This window comes from Strix aluco, chromosome 5 (genome assembly GCF_031877795.1).
Source record: "Strix aluco isolate bStrAlu1 chromosome 5, bStrAlu1.hap1, whole genome shotgun sequence".
In the NCBI taxonomy this organism is placed as follows: Eukaryota; Metazoa; Chordata; class Aves; order Strigiformes; family Strigidae; genus Strix; species Strix aluco.
The window spans coordinates 49,102,710-49,117,024 of NC_133935.1; the positions used below are offsets into that span (position 1 = coordinate 49,102,710).

The window sequence follows — 14,315 nt, forward strand, 5'->3', positions numbered from 1 at the left end:
ACCTAATACTGGAGAGTGCTAAAATAAGAAAAATTCTGGAGGTTTAACTTGCTGACATAGAACAACTGACTTGAAGAATTTGTAAACAAGCAAATTCAGGATTTTTGTAGTCCTTATAACATCAGCTTGTGACTATTTTAACACACACGGTGTATTTAGCAAGTCCTTAAAACCCTCTATTATTCCTCACTGCATCGTCTCAAAGAACGTTACAGTAATAAATAATACTAGTAGCAAGCAGCCAACAGTAGTACTAGCAAGCTTGCACCACCTAGTTTGTCCGTGGTGCAAACAACACTGAAACACTGTAAACTTGTAGTTTCTTCTAAGTTTCACAGGATCAAAGGAGAAAAAGGTGCTCTAACCATCTTACCATTGACAGATTGCTAAAAAGTCCAGGAGTTGGTAGAATCAGAGGAGATTTTCCTCCTGTTCCCAGGATGGCAGACATATCTGATGGCTTCATGGAGCTTCGAGTTAGTGCAGTAACTGAAAAAGAGAGAGCCTTTTCTAAAAAGAAAAAGTATTTAAGGCAACTATGCTCTATCAAGGAGCTCCAAATTAAATCTTATAACTGAGATTGAAGTATTTATGAAATTCTGCCCTGTCACACAAGAAACAGACAAATCAGCTTGACAGAGAAGTAACTTGCTCCTGTCCATCCTCATTTTCCTTCCATCAGAAGGCTTGTACCAAATCCACAAATGCCAATTACAAAATAAAAACAAGTCTTATGCCCAACGCTTAGAAAAAAGGTTAACTACCAATAATGGAATTTAATGATCTACACATCTAGTTACTCTAGAGTTATACAAACACCCTGTTAAACAAGTCTGGAGCACACTCAAGCCCTAGTTTTTCAAGTAGGGCATGTATAAACATAAAGACAAAGGCTATCTGCTGTCATTTCAGTTCCTCCTCGAGTCCAGCAGCATTCCAGATAGAAGCCTGAAGCCAGGTTGAATGCATATGTATATATGCACCAAATATGTGACACACCTTCAGTTACTAGAGTTCATTAGTAAACACACATGATGAGCACAAATAGCAATAAATTTCCAGTCACACTTTCTTGGAAATTGGTCTTCAAACCCTTAAAGCGAAAGGCAACCACAAGTCTGCTCTACCAAGCACTGCATCTGCTCCAGATACTCCTGCACATCAGTGCTGTGGCTAGTGTTCCCAGGAATATCTGACCCCTGTTAAAAACAGAGATGCTGCTTTGCAAGATGATAAATGCCACAGCCTATGACAACAGGGAGCTCCACCACAACAGACCTTCACAGAGCCCAAAGACCATAGAATTTGCATCGAGACAGTGGCTGCTTTCATCCCCTTATCAATCACAAACAGCTTGGGAAGCCATTCAAAAACATTGGTTGCATCAAGAAAGCGCCAGGCAAATCAAGAGCTGTGTCAATGGTGGTAGAGGGAATGACACATAGTCCCAATATTTTGCTAGTAAATTTGGAGAGAGAAGTGCTTGTACAATCCTCAACAGCAGTTCTTGATAGTAAGACAGCTTCAGTCAGCATTGAGATCATTAATGTTTCCTTCTGGGTTTGAGGACTGCTGGAATCAGAAGCATCAAAGATGCCCACAACAGCATATACAACCACAAAATAAAGAGCACGCTCCAGGTCTCCATCAGACTCCATCCAGTTTGGAAGCAGAAGATCAACTGCCTACGGCAATTTAAAATTTTTTTTTTTCCAGTGCCTGAGGTAAACAGAACTTTCTTGGCATGTCCCTAGTCCTGAAGAGTGTATCTCATCAGATCTCTTGACATCCTCAAATTATAAGGGGGCAAGGTCATTGCAAACAAGTACAGAGACCCTAGAAAACTTCATATTAATTGCCAGATTTAGTTTTCCATGCATCAGTTTCACACAGATTGAGAAAGCTGAAGAACTAAAGGTTCCAGTCCCAAGGTTTATGTCCTTGTAGTAGCACATATCTTGAATCACCACAAACAAATTTTCCCTAAACTCTTGAGACGTGAAAGTCAGGCATACTGAAGATCAAAGAGACAAATCAATTTTCAATCTGTAGAACGAGAACTGTGGCTACTAACATTAACAGTCTGACTGAAATTGCAGATCAAAGCATTTAAATTGTTAATGGGTCATCCTCTTCCTCTCCTCCATGGTACTGGAAAATAACTGCTCTAACACCCCCTACCCATATGATACAACACAGTTAAAAGTTAGGAATTTACAGGGTGACAGAAAAGAACTATGTTGAATAATCCTCACATACAGTTTCTAATACCCCCAAATCCACAATTATGAGCAAATGACATCACAGGAAGCAAAAAACCTTGTCCTCAGGAGAGGAGATAATGGATGCACTTCATAAGAACACTTTAAATGTTTCACTGTAGAAATGGGACTGTACAACAGAAACAGGAGTGAAAATGGCAGCGCCTTGTTTTGTTGCAGAATCTTCAGACAGTTTGAAAGAGAAGTAGCTCCAGCCTATGTAGCAGATCACACTTGACTCAGAGATTCTGTACGATGCAGTGGCAGAGGTAAAACAGAAGAAAGCCAGGATGCCAAGGAGAAATGCAGAGTTGTGATGAAGTGCCAAAGTCGTTGGATTAAATAGTGCAGGAACATCAAATAGCAAGCCTTTTGTAAGGACTGCCTGTCCACTCATAATGCTGTTTGAAGAAAGCTTATCACAAATCACAGCCACACCTGTGGATAACTGTCAGTTGTGTTTAGGGAAGTTTGCAGAAAGAACCATTATTCAGAAACCAGAAAGTCTCCTTCTGAAGTCTGTAACAAAATAGATGGTAGGTTTACAGAGTATATGCTGTGCAGTAATATCTCTGTTCTGACCAGCCATACAAATGAACAGAACTGCTCAACATTAAACCTTCTTGATTGGAGTATTTTACATCCGTGATCTCTACTTTCACCCAGCATCAATTCTCTACATGATTTGGGGGCAGCTGCTGCATACTACCTCTTACTAAATTCTGTACTGCTGAGCCTTCTGAAAATAGACAAAACAGAAACTTGATAGTGACAAAATCATGGCAAGCTGTTAGATCAACACACTAACTGAAATAAAAATCTGCACTGAAGACAGACAATGGTCCAGATGGTATACACATGTTCTAATTTGAAGATAAAAGCGGGAAAAAGAGCTGCTGGATTTTGAAGTGCTCTCTGACCATTACAGTACAACACACAACGCTTCTCTCTTGAAACGACTAACACAGCACCCATCTCCAAGCAGTCCTGAAAGGAGGATGTGGAGCAGCAGAAGGTGCAACTGTTCTCTTGAAGCTTTGTGGAGCAGCAGAAGGTGCAACTGTTCTCTTGAAGCTTGATGGAAAACACACTGGCTAGATGATGACGAAAAAGAGGAATCCCTTACATAAATGCCTGAATGATGACAAAAGAAAGACTACAGGACGAGACTGTGACAAGTAAAAGGGAGGTAAGCCCTGGTGATGACATGGAAATGTAAGGAATAGGCATATTTCTTTATTTCACCCACAGCTAGGGAGGAAGGCTCTAAGAGGATTACAGACCTTTTCATAGTATGTTTACTGTCAAGTCAACACTAAGAACAACTTGCAGTTTCACTGCAAGAGCTGTGAATGCTGACACACAAGTAGCTTGTGCTTGAGGAGAAGGCTGATGCTAACAGCATTTGTCTTTGCTGCTGGCTGCCCAAACAGAAGTCACTAGATATTACACTAAACAAGAACAAGCAGGGGCTACACAGAACTTGCCAGGAAACTTGAGAAACCATGAAGAATCAGTCTCTCTGGAACTATCCTTGCACCAGTCCCACCTTGGTAACAACCCCCAACACACTCCTAATATGTGTCAGCTGATGCAGAACACAGGGGTTGAGATTGGGAGGTTTCAAGGGAACCTGACTGAACCACCATGTGCGGTTCCACAGCCTTTCTTTGAGGTGTGTTACCTAATTTCTTCTGCTAGTGGAGCGGGAAAACATTTACCAGTGGAACCAATAAATATACCTGGTAGAAAGGCTGGCAACAGAATTAATTTGACACAAGAACAAGGATGGAAAAATACCTGAAGAGACACTACACAACAGACAATCCTGAAGAATTAAAAGCTACTGCGAAACCAAAACAAGATTGTGAAAAAGAAGGAAACACAGCAAACTAGACTGCTGACTAGAAAGGCAAGAATGAGTTTCAACACAGTACCTGAGAGAAACTGAAATGATACTGGACATACTCTTGTGCCAAACAAAAACCCACTGACATTCAACAATAGCAAAAATATATAACACGAACATATATATTGACTGCTACTAGGGTTGGGTTTTTTCCATATTAATAAATGTGTTTAATTTCAGAATCACAGAATTACCAACTAGTTGAGGTTGAAGGAACCTCTGGAGATCACCTGCTCCAACACCCCCACCCAAAGCAGTGTCAACTAGAAAAGGCTGTTCAGGACCTTGTCCAGTCAATTTTGGTTATCTCCAAGGACGGATACTGCACAGACTGTCCGGGCAACCAGTTCTAGCCTTCCTTTCATTACCTTTAGCGTAAAAAAGTTTTTTCTTATGTATATTGTATTGTGCCTATTGCCTTTTGACTTTTCACTGGGCACCACCAAGAAGAGCCTGGCTGTCTTTTTGCTCCCTCCCATCAGGTATTTATATACACTGACAAGATTCCCCTGAGCCTTCTCTTTCCTAGACTAAACAATCCCAGCTCTTCTCAGCTTCTCCTCACATGTCAGATGCTTCAACCCACAATCAACTCTGCAGCCCTCCACTGGACGCACTACAGAACGTCCATGCCTTTCTTGTTATGAAATGTTATCAGTTATGAAGTCTAAGTGTATTATTCATTTAACTAAATACTAAAGAAAGTAGTTGTACCTGGCTGGCGAAGCAGTGAACCAGGAGTTCGGGAAATCAACTGTCCTCTCGGCGTCATGTTTCCAATAGTGTCATCCAGGGATGTAAGAACTGATTAATAAACAAGTTAAGAAACACTCTCCTAACCACACTTTTGGCTCTATTTGAAACAATTGTGAATACTTGGAAAGGAAAAATATTTTGCTGTAGCTCAAATATTATGAAGATTAGACATCTTGTCTTTCAGACTAAAGTAGAAAGTCCCATTCATAAGCCCAAACTACGTCACAAAATGTTTCACCAGAAGCTTAAAAACTGGAGGACTAAAAGGGGCACTGCAAAGTAAAGTTCAGAAACCTGAACACAACACATCTGGGAGATCTCACTCCCCATAACGGCTCAGATCAAAGAGAATATTTTTACCCCATGAGGAGCTGCTTTATGCTACATAAACCATAACAAGAAAATCTTGAGACTGAATGCATTTTAAGAAAAGTTCTCTCTCTCTCTCAGTTCCAGGGTGCTGATGACTTTAACAAAACAAGTTTCTGTTGCTCTCCTTTGCTTCTTCCTGTCAGCAACTAGGTTCAAGTGCTCTAGGTATGGTTTACTAAGAAGTAGTTGAGTAAAAGTTTCAGTATCCTATATTAATTATATCAGTGTCCAAGAGCATCATGATTTTTAGGGACAATATAATCAGGGCCAATATATCAATAGTTTAATTGTGCTTGCAAAAAACAGAAGGAAGAGCAAAGGTACTGGATTCCTTTGCTATTGTAACCAGAAAAATACCATTATATTAGCTGTCAAATTACACAGTATTTTTTTTCTTATTGTAAGTAAGTGGGAGGAAAAAATTTTGTGAAAATATAAATCTATGTCTGTGCACTCCTCTTGCTATTACTGTGGATGGAAAGTTAAGATATGCTGAATAATCACAATATTCTGATACATGCAAAAGAGCACAAAATCATAAAATTAGGATATAATGAAGAAAACTTCACTTTTTCAAAAAATTAGAGATGGGGTCAGCTATGGATCACACAGTTCTCTGGGCTGACATCAACCCGAGTTCATGAAAAACAGTAAAACACACTACACAAATGTGACAGCACAAGTTTAGGAGATTGGCAATGCAACATCCCTGCAATCATATTTAACCCATAACCAAAATAATCAATCTAAATGCAGTCAAGAATTGACTATACAAGCATTTTGACAATCTCTTTACTTTCCCTGAAGTCTACTGAATAATCTGTTCTGAGCCATCACTACAAAAGCTTTGACATGGTTTGAGACCACAATGGGGGGAAAAGGAGGGGAGAAACAAAACCCCATTTGGAGGAAATGCTATTCTGTGAAAAGGTAAATTATTACATCTTTCAGCCTACCCTAAGTTCTTCTGTAAAGGCCAAGTAATGTACCACATTGCTGAAAAAGCAGTATTTTTCTAAACGAAACTCATCCAGACTTCCTATTCACACTTTCCCTCCCTACTAGTTTTTAGATACTGCACTCATAGTTTTGTTTTTGAACTTTTCCCCTTCTTAATGCGTGATAATACCACACAGAAAACAGACTACAGAAGGGGAAAATATGAGACAGTTCAAAAGCAAAATTTTGACTGCAGAATAACTTACAGATCAGATAACAATTTCACATTAACATCAACATGCTCAAAATCAAAGCAGTGGTAAAAATACATGCACCTTGTGAACACAACAAGCCATGATTAAAGATAAGTTTTTACAGAAAAAGGACACTAGAAACTCTTCTCTGAGAGCTTTGCTTCCGTCCAGCTCTGCCCATCTCTGCATCACGGGGGGATGACATGTCTCCAAACCCATTTCTAGAGAACAGCAACATAGACAGAAAGTAAGCAAGTGAATCCAAGCAAAACACAAGAATATTTTTTTGTTGCTTCTAGTAACTCCACAACTGGGAAACTTAGACAAAGCGTAAGTCACCTCTAATTCTGGTACTGATGTCCAGTTTCCTCTACTGAACATGTAGTATTGCTCATCAGCTTTGGAAAATGAGTTTGTCTGAAAACTCACACTTTGGCCCTCCTAAATCACAACAGACTTTTTCTTATATAAAAAAAACAAACCAAAACCAAACTAGTAAGAAATGCAACAGTATGAAATTCAATTTTGAATTGAAAAATTAAATTGAAAGAATGACATGATTTAACTTTTTTTTTCTTCAGATACACAAAATCACCACAGATTGAGAAAGCTTTCATGTCTTGCAGGAGAGGAAAAAAAATCGTCAACAATTATTAAAATGAAAAGAAGCCACAGGTGGACTATGAAGGCCGCAGCTGTGGCTGCCTACGCAGGCGTGCCTGTAGAACACCCTGCGAAGGCCCGGCTCATTGATTCCTGCGTAATTAACATCTCCCGTTTAATCTATAAATATATTGCAGAAGAAATCAAACCGATTTAAAGCTCTCGGGTGACATAAAAGCCTCCAATACCCCTCAGAAGCCGTTATAGCCTTACCGCGTTTTCCAGCCCGCCCAGTGAGCACACCGCTGCCCCGCGGCCGCTACAGGGGGGATGGGTCTCACCACATCACAGCGGCGGCAGGCCCACGCTCCCCCGGGACACACTCCCCGGTGCCGGCACCGACCGGCCGCCCCCACCCCACCGCCGCGCCACCCCGCGCCGCCCCGCGCCTCCCACCTCTCCATGCCGGCCCCCGGCCCGGCACAACCCAGGCTCGACCGTTCCCGCCTCCGGCAGCGCCGGGCCGCCACCCGGAAGGAGAGGGGCGGGCTTCCGCCCGCGCGAGGCGGGACTGCCGCACTGCGCCTGCGCCGCGCCCCGCGGCCGGGCCACCGGCGCCGAGCCCCGCCGGCAGCCCGGCCCCGCGGAACGGCTGTGCTAGGCTGAGGGCAGCCGCGCCCCGTCAGGCGGCCGGGTAGGCCGCGGCGATGAGCCGGTAACGGCCCGCCCTGCCCTCCTCTGCCCGGGCGGCAACTGTCACCCGCCAACGGCTGCTCTCCTCTGTCACAGCGCGGGCAGGGGGATCCCGCATTAAGCGGCAAAGCTTAAACCCCCCCTAGTTTAAAAGTTTCAGGTGCTGTTTAGGTTATCTCATTGCACAGAGGAGGACTAAGCGGATGCGCGAAGTATTTTCTTACACGTTCAGTTGGAGCAACCTGCCTACCAGCCTTTGCAAGGATGAGTTTTTCACCAATTTACAAACTATTTTGTAAATTTCTCTATTCCTCTTCCTCTCCCCTTTCTCCCAGTGTAACACGGAGTAATGGCACCAACTTTCAGAGGTAAGGTAGTAACTACCATGCAGGATCACTCAATGCTCATCTCCCTGGACACGCTAACCGTTATAAAACTACCTCTTCCCTTCCTCCCCAAAATGGATTTTAAACCTTTTAACTACAGAAAACCAGTTACTACTCTTACCAGTACTAATGACTGATGCCTGCAAGCAGTTGGTGCTAATTGCTGTAAAAGGCCTCAAGACAAGAATGCACCCAAGGACGTAATTTTTGCAACTGTGATGGGTACATCCCGGACAGGCAGATAAACCAGCAGACACCTGTGGAAGCCCCTCAGAGACCCTTCCCCAGATTTTAGTATGCTCACACGTAGGCATTAGATTCTCTGGAAATAGGTGTGTACTTCTCAGAAATTACATGAATATTCATTTCTTTTGTTGTATATAATAAGTGTGCCCTTGTCTTTGGCATGCACGTCAGGTGGAATGATCCCCTGCGCATCCAGTGCTGCATTGAAGAATGCCTGCCTTCTAAAACTTCAAACTAAGATAGAGGGTTCTTTTGTGACCAAATTTATGGTAACAACTGTACTACTGACAGTAGTTCATTTACATGTGCTCTAGTATAACAGTCCAAACTGCAATATAGCGTAGACAAGCAAGTTCCGAAAAAACACTTGCAAGTACTAAGGTGTATTCGGGGCTACAGCTCTAAGGGGGTACACTTTGAGCAAATCAGGCATTTAAATTCCTCGTAGAGGGATACATCTGAAACCAGCTGCAAAAGGCAGCAGAACTGTAAAACAGCATATTAAGTCCCAGAGGTTGCTTAAGATGCTGATAAAATGCCGTGGCACCCAAGCTTGATGGCATTGAAGCTGCTCAGGTGGCTGCACGGGAAGAAGGCGGCTGAGAAGCCTGACAAAGATTGGGTATGCAAGAACACAGCAAGCAGCAGATGCTCAGAAAGTAGATTAGTCACTCAGGAAGCATAGTTTGGGATTTAAAAAAAAAAGTTGCCCTTCTATCATGTAGACTGTCATGAAGGCACAAGTGAACTACCTTCATTATGGCAGAAAACAAAAAGAATGTTAATACAACTATTATATCCTAATCCAGTACTACATATTTAATAGAATTTACCTCTCAACACATCCTCACAAAACAGTGTAGCATTATTGTCTCTGTAGTGCAGTGGGAAATTCAAACAGAGTAATGCACAAATTAGTATCTGGTCCAATTCTTTTCCAACAGTTTGCACTCTCAGGCTAGCCTTTTCTTGGGGCAGAAAAGTATAAACAAGCGAGAGATGATGAATGATGACAGAGAAGATGCCTCCTTCCCATGCTGCCTCAAGTTTATTCAAAGCAGTGACAGCTGAGAACAAAGCAAAAGAAATAAGATTGAAGAGAAATTAAGAGGGCAGCATGCATGCTTTAAAAAGACCCAAACCAACCCAATCTGCAAAAGAATATAAAAGATTTGGGGACCTTGGGAGAACTTGTCTTAGTATATACAGCCTCTTTAAGTACAGGCTGGGGAAGCACCTGGGAGGTGCAACTTGAAGTTGGCTTCAGTAAGGGGGCAAGGGTGGGGAACAGGACAAAAAACCTGGAGGTGTTTTCAGACAGTGTTTTTTGACTGGCATGCCACTTCATATTTATCTAATGAGAGGGAAAAAGGGAAAAAGAAGAAAAAAGAACATTTCATGCAAGCATTTTACACTTCCAAGAAGCAGAAGGGAATGCAAATTTTTCAGTAAGTGATATAAAGGACTCTGAATTTAAATTATTAAAAATTATAAATCCATCTTAAGTTTCACATATTTGCATCAACACTGATCCTAACTGCAGCCATGTTTTCAGAGTATCACCAGGGGTAGCAATGCTCCATACTTAGAGGCAGGACAAGCAAGGACAACTCAGCAGCTAGCACAACTAACACAAAAACATGGCATGTTTATCGCCACCACCTAAGACTCCTCTGCTCCCTACTAGCTTTCTTTCAAGCTAGTGGGCTTTACAGGATGTACTAGGTTAAAGTTCAGGATATACTAGATTAAAATTAAACAAGTAAACTAACTCAAAACTCCAATTACCCTTTACAAAGTATGTTTTAATATAGACAGTGTACAAATCAATTAAATTGCCCTAATGTATTCCTATACATGACATCTGCATATACAAAATTGTAGTCTTAGTTCAGAACTACCAAAAGCAAGAGCACAGCAGAGTTCTTGTGCAGTATGACAGCAGCAAAACTGCATTCAGTACAAAGCAAGCCGTGGAACCTACACTATACCTTGCCTTTTTGTAAGGGAAGAAAGCCCATGTTTTTGCCCATCTATCTTAGTTAAAACACACTCCTGGGAGTGTGATTTTTTACTTTTAAAATTTAAATGTAAGGAAACTTTTTTGAAAAAACAAAACAAACCAATCTCAAGCATTTAACTGAAGTGTTTATGTGCTTGCTTAGTATTAAAATACCCGTTTACTGTCAAATTAATGTGTGATGGGGTCTTACCCTAAACAAATTGATTCGCATGCCTACTCCTACTGAAGAATCTCAGCTAAAACCCCTTTTTTATTAAAAGGAAAAAGAAAGAGACAAATTTGTAACTGTCATTTTATTTGTGTCTGAAAATCATGACAGTAGTACCAAGGGTCTTTGTTGTATTGGGCACATTACAAGCAGTAAACCCAGTTTATGAGAGCTGGGATTTCACATGTAGATTTTTGTACCTAGTACAGGAGTGAGGTTACTGACTCCTCCCTGTTAGATGTATAAGGTAAAAATGCCACGTAGTATGAAAAGGTAACATATACTGATGAAAGAAGGAACTAACTTCTACTATAATTTCACTCAGTATCCAAGATTGCAGAAATGCCCCCTCCCTCCGCATTTATGGTAGCCAAGACATTACAAGAATTAATTAGAAAGATTACAATGTCTTTCAAATGAAGTAGTTCTCCCCAGCCACAACCTCAAAGAAAAAAAAAATCCTGGTGGCAGTGAACTTTCTTAAAACCATGAAGCTGTAGAGCTTGTTGTTCAGCAGAACTAGTATTTCTTGAGGCTGAAGTGAGTACAGTGGAATTATGAAGACATTCCTTTCTCCATTCACAAATCTTTCCCTAAAGAACATCTCATTGAAAACAGGAAGCCACCCTCTGCTTGATGATTCAAAATGCTGAAAACAAATGGTTTTAGAGGGTATTTAAAAAAAAAAAAAATCCCCCAAAACACAGAAAAAAGAAGAAAGCAGCAAACCCCACATTTATCTGTTATTTGAAGCCCAGATACTGCAATATCAAGAACAAAATCAAGACTACGAAACAACTTTGCTTATAGTTCCAGACTAAGAATGTAAAGTTGCAACAAATACAAGTATCATTCCAGAGTTTACTTTATAGAACAGAGAACTTAAATTAGGTTTTAAGAATCTTCAAGTTGTTCATAAACCTTTCAAAGAAAAGCATAAGGTGCTTGAGACTCAGAAGTGAGAGCCTAATTTGAATAAGAGCTCTGCTTCTCTAATGCTGCCTTAGAGAACTACATACAACTGCATTTTTTTACGTATTTGAGCAAGTTTTTCTTTGCTGTTACTCTCCTCCCCATACACAAGCAAAATAAAAGCTATAAATTGAAGTATAGCCTAATGCTGTTGGGACAGCAGTTTAAAATTGGACAAAAAGCTTTCTGTCTATGCTGATGCTTGGCTGCATCTTCATACTACAATTCAAGAAGTGCTATAGACAGCTGTATATAACTACTATTTTTGACCATTCACATCTAGAAATAACTTTCTATAGCTGACATGTCTAAACAAATCTATCTAGAACTAGAGCAGTATTGTGGCAAAATTTCTCCCCTCTTAAATTATTCCCCAAACTGGCAAAGATTAGAAAACTTTGGAAAAAAACCCATCACACCTGGTTCATCCATGGTTTGTTTAGAGCATTTTAAAAGAAGAAAATCCTCATCTTTATAGTTCACCCATGAGGAAACAGCAACTCTATTTACACCAGAAAAGGAGAAGAACACAGTTTAATCCAAATTCCAAGCTCCTCCCACCTCCCATTTCTAGCATCGCAATATCAGTACATATTATGAAACAAACTTAATATCTAACTCTACAATACTTTTCCAGCAGTTCTCTTATGCAGAAGAGCACTGGCAGTTTGAGCTTACAGTTAGTTCATTTGGACATCCAAAACCATCTTGCAATGTCTCAGAATATTACTGTAAATTAGGCCAGTAGACATTCATTTTACAGAATAATTTGAGAATGAAAAAGGGCATTAGAAACAAGTTAAAGTTTATACTGCAAGGAAAGAGTCCTAATATGAAGAGTGCAATTCCATTAAATAATACTTCTATATTTCAGGACATAAACATTACTTTTTCCATAGAAAGCTCAGACATTTAAATACTGACATATACCAATTTCAGATTAGGGTAGAAATAAAGCAGTCACAAACTTTGTGTGTACTGTAAGCATAAGCTAAGTTTATAAGCAGTAATACATGTGTATTAACACTGAATTTGGAAAATTACTGCATTAGTTCTCAAAATATGAATTATGCATGTTTTCATCCAAAGATTTATGAGAAATGCTCTGTTTCTGTACAAGTAGTTCAAGCATGAACTTCTTAAGTGTTGGTACACAAAGCAGTTATCCTGAAGATATATAAGGTTGTTCAAAAATTTCAGCAAACAGGATTCTTTTTTAGAATTGGTAACTGCTTACATAGTTTCAATTCCTGTGGGGAACTGGATGTTCACTTCCTCAGCAGGAACAACTTCTTATGCTGCAATTACTTAGATATGAAGAAAATTCTTTCGTGTGTTTTTTCTTACTCTTCATGTCCATCACTTCCTCAGCATCATTTTGTCATGCATCTTCCCTTTAACAACCAGGACACTGCTCCCTTGAAGCTTGCCTAAGTTTTCAAGGAGAAAGTACTGGGGCTTAGGTATTACCTGGGTTATGATGTGTTGGCTTTACAAATCTGGCCTAAGTTCTAGATATTGGGGGGGGGGGGGGAAGTATATTTCACTTTTTTAGCACAATCTTTAGATAGTAAAGTCTGGAGTTTCTGAAAAATTTTACTTCCTTGGGGTTTTATCAAACTGACTAACGCTAAGGAACTGTACATTCACTTTTCCACAGAGTGACCAAGATTGCTTCAGTACAGAACTTTCAGGACAAAGCCTGATATTTGCTACTCTTTGGCTGGACACTGAGACCAGACCAGGGCCCCCTCTCTGATGTTAAGAGTTTTCGCTCCCTCCCACCCAATGCCATGTGTACAGTGCCTGGAAAAGAAACACATTAAAAAAACCTCACTGATAAAAAGACAACTGGGACATAAAAGTGTTATAAGACCTGAATAAGCAGAGGTTGAAAATAAAAGGAGGAAAAATACTGATTAGCTCATCAAGGAGGAAGGTACCTAGTGGAAAAAACAAAACAAAACCAAACTAGAGCATCCAGTGCTCCAGTCTCATCTACTCTGGGGACCAGTCAGAATGCAGAGTACCAAAAGAGACATTTATGAGGATCAATCACATCTGGTTTCTAATGATAAATGAAAAGGAATTTCAGTCTTAACTCTGACTATGCACAGTGAAAGAGTATATTAATCTCCATTAAACAACGGTGATGACTGATGAAATTACCAGCAGGAAGGATCAGCTGGGCTCCATAATTCACTTTGGGCAACGTAAACTATCTCAAAGCTTACTGGTATTAGCCAACGTAATCTGATTGAATTTGCAGGAATGGATTAGAACAAGCTCTGATAATTCTGTGCCAGAGAAACAGGAGGTACCAAGTATTTGGGTGTGACATTAATTTTCAGCAGCACAGCCAAGATCAGGAAATCATCCACAGTCCACACATTCCACTGCACAGTCCAACAGTGTTAACAGATATTTAAAGTCTGCAAAACTCTACACTCAATACTGCAAGAATATTCTTCTGCAGATTTCCTTGAAACCAAACAAATATGGTTTAATCATGCAGAAAAATTGCATTTTCTCCCAAGAGAATTTTTTTTTAGCTACACTAAGTCAATTTTAACAGTGAATTCTTCCTGAAAAGGAGGAAAATAGCAGGCAACCTATTTTCAAGTTCCCAAAACAGCCACTGATAGTCTAACCTTTGAAGACAAGATATTTTTCTGTTAGACTCTCCCTTACAT

General features: G+C 40.3%; 1 protein-coding gene across 3 annotated transcripts in view; it reads right to left on the bottom strand.

Moving 5' to 3' along the window:
* NUP107 (nucleoporin 107) overlaps nucleotides 1-7,615 on the bottom strand; it is a 31,802-nt gene extending 24,187 nt beyond the window's left edge. The window contains exons 1-4 of one of the 3 annotated variants that reach the window (XM_074827272.1): nucleotides 7,551-7,615; nucleotides 6,614-6,712; nucleotides 4,885-4,974; nucleotides 374-489 (exon numbers count right to left, since the gene is read on the bottom strand). In XM_074827272.1, the coding sequence (XP_074683373.1) occupies nucleotides 374-489; nucleotides 4,885-4,974; nucleotides 6,614-6,710 (303 nt within the window). In that variant the 5' untranslated portion in view covers nucleotides 6,711-6,712; nucleotides 7,551-7,615. Of the gene's footprint in view, nucleotides 1-373; nucleotides 490-4,884; nucleotides 4,975-6,572; nucleotides 6,713-7,550 lie in introns of those variants that run through there. The other 2 variants (XM_074827274.1, XM_074827273.1) reach the window with 2 other exon arrangements.
* Nucleotides 7,616-14,315: the final 6,700 nt, after the last annotated feature.